General features: G+C 42.9%; 1 protein-coding gene across 1 annotated transcript in view; it reads left to right on the top strand.

The window, feature by feature from the left end:
- Positions 1-5,110, top strand: part of NKAIN3 (sodium/potassium transporting ATPase interacting 3) — a 527,170-nt gene extending 522,060 nt beyond the window's left edge. The window contains 1 exon segment of the mRNA XM_054590189.1: positions 5,057-5,110. Coding sequence (XP_054446164.1) covers positions 5,057-5,110 — 54 coding nt within the window.
- Positions 5,111-6,000: the final 890 nt, after the last annotated feature.

A 6,000-nucleotide genomic window follows, 5' to 3' on the forward strand; every position in this document is an offset into this window, starting at 1 on the left:
TACCCAGGCCCAGAGGAACCGACCTCTGCTGACCAGCTGCCGGAGAGAGTCAGAGGTCAGCGCGTCCATCTGCTCTTTCCTGAGAACGGCTGTTTTGTAGCAGGGTCCCTGCAATTTGTTGTCAGGCCATTTTGCCTTTACAGCATCTATAGTGAAAACCAGAAGGACAGTCAGGGTTGTGTGTGGGCGTGTGTGTGTGTGCATGTGTGTAGGAGGTAAGGACGTGAGAATGATGTGCTTTCCAACCCTGATTTAAAAACCAGTAACCACCAGCAGTGCATTAGCAAATCCCAGTGGAGAAACCCGCTGTCTGCGTCCACCCCATCACGCCTCCATTTCTTGACCAAGCACCTAAAGACTAATGAAACGATAGGTCACTGCTTTTACCCTGTTTCTGTTTATCTTGACTGGCTTTCACACTTCCACATTTATCTACCTGAGCTGTCTGCCCCCCGGAAACAGGCAGAGTGAGGAGCCTATAATCTGCTCACAGCCGAGGCTGGCTCACTTTTCCCTTCATTGAGAGTGGAGTTGTGCTGCCTGAGGGCTTGCATCGGTCCCTGGAAATGTCAGGCACTTATGGAAGCAGTAACTCTCCAGGCTGTCTCAGGGGTGCAAAGCTCTACAACTGTAATGCACTCAGCACCCTCTTAGGTGTCCCAAAGGGCGAAGGGTCTCCCTGCATGCAGCCTTACTTAGCACAAAGGAGACAGCTTACTAAGGGCTCATGCTTTGCCTAGCTTTGGAGTACTTTCCCTCTGTCACCCGTATTAGTAACTTTTTGATCCATCATAGGAAATGAATATACCATTTTAGGGCCTATGTAAGAATGCATACTAAAATGTAGCCATTAGACCACAAGTGGCTGTGTGTATATGGCTCATGCAGTTCAGACTGACCAATATACTAGTAGCTAGTTCAGGCACCACTGTCCTTCGTAGAAAGGAACGATGCCAGCAGTAGTGCAGCCGGGCACATGCAAGAGTGTCTGCCATGACCAATGATCACTGGAACGTGGAGACCTCCTCAGTTGACATGTGACCTCACACACTGCCTCCAGAACCTTGTCTATCCTGGTTTGGTTTTCATGCGGCCAAGCCCATGAAGCCTTTTCCAAAGTGAGAAACCCTGTGTCTGAATGGTGTTCTCCAGGGAAGTGGTGATTCCTATCTTTTCCAGAATCCTCAGGATTCTTCGCAGCATTTGTCATTGATGTCAATGGCAAGAAGATAGATACATGTCGTGGTGCGGTGATAGCACCTCCCCCAAAGTTAATCAACGTAAGTTAAAACTTCATTTTGTCCTATTTCTAGGGAAAGTATTCTCTGATTTTAAAATTTAAGGCAATGAACATAAACCAAATTTTATGTTGCATATATATTTTTAAATTTTATAGTCACACCAAAAAAAATGTTTATATAAAGAAATGTGTTATGACAGGTTCTGGGAGGAAACAAGATATAAGAAAGAACATAAAAAACACAGAGAAAAACAATACACACACACACACACTCACACATACCAAAAGGGACACAGAGAGACTTGGAGAAGCAATAGAAAAAGAGACGATGACAGGTCAATCAGGAGACATGCTTTGAAATAATGTCACTGCCTCATTATTTGATTCATTTTCCCTTGAGGGCAGGTATTCTCAGGTAACCGCTAACATATCTACAAACATATGCAAAAAAAGAAAAAAAATGGCCTTAAGTATCACAAAACTAAAACTCTTCTACTCAGACTCATTGATCAATCATAGCATCATTAAAAGAGTGACAACTGGATATTGTGTCTCTGGTGTGGCGCAGTAAGAAGACGCAGCACAGCCTATGAAGTCTCATGCCACAGAGTCAAGCCTGGCCTTGGACTTGGAATAACAGAATGAGTTAAATCTCACCACAAGGAAACGATCAGCTCAACCTAGAATGCGGGAAAGAGTATAGGGCAGATGAAAAAAAAAGGAAAGGGGAACGTTACTGATTAAAAGAGGTCTGAGAGGCATGTTGGTCAAACACAATATGTATACCTTGTTTGGATTCTGACTTCACCAAGCCAACTAATTGGATGTTTTTAGATAATTGGAGAAATGCAAATATGGACTAGATAGTAAAGGATATGAAGAAATTGTTCCCCATTTTGATAGGTATGCTAATGAATGAGTAATAGAAGAAAAAGAAATTCTCAGTTGAGCAGTGTTTCTCAAACGCAGCACTATTAACTCTGAACCAGGTCATTCTTTGTAGCGGGGGCTGTCCCGTGCACTTAGGAAAATTTAACAGCATTGTTGCCCTCTACCCACTAGATGCCAGTAGCACCCCCTGCACACACACCTGGCCCGATTGTGATAACCAGTTGGTAATGGCCCCTGGTTAAGCATCTGTGTTAGAAAATCACAGAGACGTGTCGATGATGAAGTGACATAATGTCTAGGACTTGCTTTTAAATACTCTAGCAAAAATAAAAACAAACCAACTGTGGTGGATAAATGAAACTTGATTAGCATAGTTTTCATTTCATTTGAAGCTGGATGGTGAGTACATAGGGATTCATAACACCATTCTTTCTACTGCTGTGTATGTTTGATTTTTAAATATCAAGCTGTTACTAAAACCTAAGGCGGAATTGCCAATAGGCTTTCCTTTTAATGCCTTCTCTCAGTTGCTTCTCTGTCCGCTTGGGAAACTCCTTGCAGCATATTTCCCAGTGCCTGGGGTACAGCCCAGGGTTCCTACCCAGCATCATAGGAACACGCCCGGCCTACCTCACTGCTTCACCATCCGTGTCACTAAAGCCCAGAAGCAGAAAATATTAGCTATAAACAGAGCTGACATTAAAGATAAATGCCAAAAAGTTTCCCCAACCCCTTACCAATGCTATCACAACAAAGAGAAATACCTTCTCCCCATTTGGCCTTATCCCCATTCTAGAAGAGGTTCACCTGGTGGATGGATAAGGACCTTCAATCTCCCTTCTATCTAGAGGATTATGTAAAAGTACAAAATATCCACCGCTCTAATCTCATCTTTTTATCTTTTAGTTCAAATCCCTGTTAATGGTGGTTGCCAGATAGGATGGGGGTTAGGGGAACAGGATGAACATGGGTTGGGGGGATGGGTGGAAAAGGTGACGGGATTAATAAATACAAATTGGTAGTTACAGAATAGTTATGCAGTTATAAAGTACAGCATAGGGAATATAGTAAATAATATTATAATAACCATGTATGGTGTCAGATGGGTACTAGTCTTACCAGGGTGATCACTTAGTAAGTTATATAATGTCCAATCCCTGGGTCTATACCCAAAACTAATATTGTATGTCAACTATAATCGAACAATAAAAAATTATTTTTAAAAAGGTGGTCTAGGTAAATTGCAAATTTTTAAAAAGGTAAAAAAAAAAATCCTGTTAAACTACAACAAGCTAAAAGGGATGGACATAGGGCCACGTCTTCCAGAATATAGAGAAATAAAAGTGTGGGGAGATGGAGAGGGAGACAGGGAGAAAACGAAGGGCTCCAGCTCCTGAGGTGTGCAGGAGGGAGCGGAATTTACAGGGAGAGACACTACCAAAAGTGAAGCTGAAAAGCTGGAAATTTTCTCAGCTATTTCAATTTATGACTAAAAAGTCCACTCTACACCATAGAGAGAGTCATTGAACTGAGTTAATGGAAGACAATTACTAGGTGGGGACATAACATAAGTGTAAAACACAGTCCTTGCTGGTATGAGGCTCATAATTTAGTGGGAGGGAGAAAACTTACTTCCCTGAGTGAAACAATCAGAGCACAATTAATTGCGAAGCTGCGTGCCATTAGCTCCACGTGAGGTTCAGCTGCTGCTGTTAGCAGGCTGAGAAAGCAAAGCGGCTCAGGCTGAAGCCAAAGTCTTGACAGGGGAGAAGAAATTTCAACTGAACTTCAAAGATGAATAAGATTTAGATCAACTAAGACTTTTCGCATGAGAGAAAAAACAAGAGCAGAAGTATTCAATAAATATTTATTAAGTGCCAGCTATGTGGCAGGCACAGTGTTGAGGTTAATATTGTGCAAAGGCTACTGCCTGGTGTAAAATCAGGAATGTGCACAGAATCTTTGTCAAACATGTGGGGACAAGAATGACTGGACATGACAGTGTGTTTTCCAGAGAAACAGGACCTGTAGGATGTGTATCTAGAACTAGATATAAATATCTAGATCTGTATTTATAGAGAAAGGGAGGGAAGGAAGGGAGGAAGAGGGAGGGAGGAAGACAGGTAGACAGACAGACAGATAGATGGTGATTGTGGAGACTGGCAAGTCTGAAACCTGCAGGGAAAGTCAGCAGGTGAGAGGCCCATGGAAGAGTTGACGTTGCTGTCTAGAGTACAAAGACAGGATCCTAGAGGCAGAACTCTGTCCTTCTCAAGGGATCTCAGCCTTTGCTCTGAAGGACCTCAACTGACTGAATAAAACCCACCCACATTATGGTGTGAATCTGCTTTATTCAAAGTCTACTGACTTAAAAGTTAATCTTACCTTAAAAACACCTTCACAGCGACACCTAGACTGGTGCTTGACCAAATATCTGGGTACTGTGGTCCAGCCAAGTTGACACATAAGATGAACTATCACAGGATGGGATGTATACAAGAGATCAATGGTCAGGTGGTATGAAAGCCAGACCAGGATGATTCTTGAGCAGTCACCCAACAGGATGCTGTAGGAAGGTTAGGCTAGCGCTCTATCTTAGTGGATTGGAGACATAATACTACCTTGTCATCTTTACTCCACAGCAACTGAAGGCAGTCCCTTTACGACACTCCTCAATTGCTGTGCAGTTGGCACTTTTAACCAGAGAAACCTGTCCTGCACTCCGATGTTCATATCTGCGTGCCCTACCCTAATCTGAGAAGCAGGAGTCCAGGTTTTTCGCTTCCTCGTTGCTATGGCCCCGTACCCAGACAGTAAAGGCACACCCAAAAGCTGTTTTGCATTTCGAAAAGCCTGGATGATTTGAAAGGAAATTTAGTTTTCAGTTTTTAAGTTCTTTAAAGCCATACCTATTCTCTGTTGTAGGTCGAAATAAGTAATGACATTGACTCTGAAATGCGGCTGCTGAACTTGACTTAGGAAGCCAAGGACCGTTGACAGCTCCTCTCGGCAACATGTCTCACTTTCTTCCAGCGGACGGACTGCGCTTCCCGGCTTTCCCACCGATCCCGGAGTTCTTCGGTCACAGCCTATGTATTATTAGCATTGTGCGCTAGATGAGTTGTAGGTGCTTGGGTGGGTATTTTTTTAGTCGTTTTCTTCTTACATGAATACTTGTAAATTGTAAAAAAAAAAAAAATGGTTTTTAATTTTTTAACAGTATTTAACATGAGGCATGCGAAATGAAAAAAAAAAAATGCAGTGAAAACCTACAGACAATTCTATGAGAAGCATCGGTTTGTGTTGTTGAGGTGCTGAGTCGCGGCTGCGGACACTGACAGCTGCCCTAGGCCCGGCGGAGCCTGCATTAGCAGCCATTACTTGGGGTGAGCAGACAGGAAGTTAGATGCTGTGACAGAGGAAAAATGGGCACAAACAGTGGATCTGGCTTTCAGACCAAGTGTAGATTATTTTTTTCAACACCACAAGACAAACATGGAGTTCCCCTTTGTTCTCGGCTTCCCAAAATCCAAAATAATATTATGGCAATCGAAAATTTCAGATTCTTGCATAATATCTTGTTCTTCCTGTGTTCTGAAAAATATATATCACAGGTATATGGAAGAGGGAAATGAGAGTAAAACACCTTCTCCCCATTGGAGGGAAAATGGGTCGTTCTGAGGGCCACATTGCCTACTGTTTATCCCAGCCCTGGCACGGGTGTCAGACCTACACCTACAGCTTGTGGGCGGGCGGGACAGAAACCACGCCCATAACTTCGCAATCAGTCATGTTGCTCTGAAGATATTCAAAAGGAGCCTTAAAATGATGTGGAATTTTCTATGAATACCTCTCAAGAAGATATTTGT

The sequence above is a fragment of the Pteronotus mesoamericanus genome, unplaced genomic scaffold (assembly GCF_021234165.1).
Source record: "Pteronotus mesoamericanus isolate MK-2021 breed Mesoamerican mustached bat unplaced genomic scaffold, CSHL_Meso_final scaffold_174, whole genome shotgun sequence".
NCBI lineage: Eukaryota > Metazoa > Chordata > Mammalia > Chiroptera > Mormoopidae > Pteronotus > Pteronotus mesoamericanus.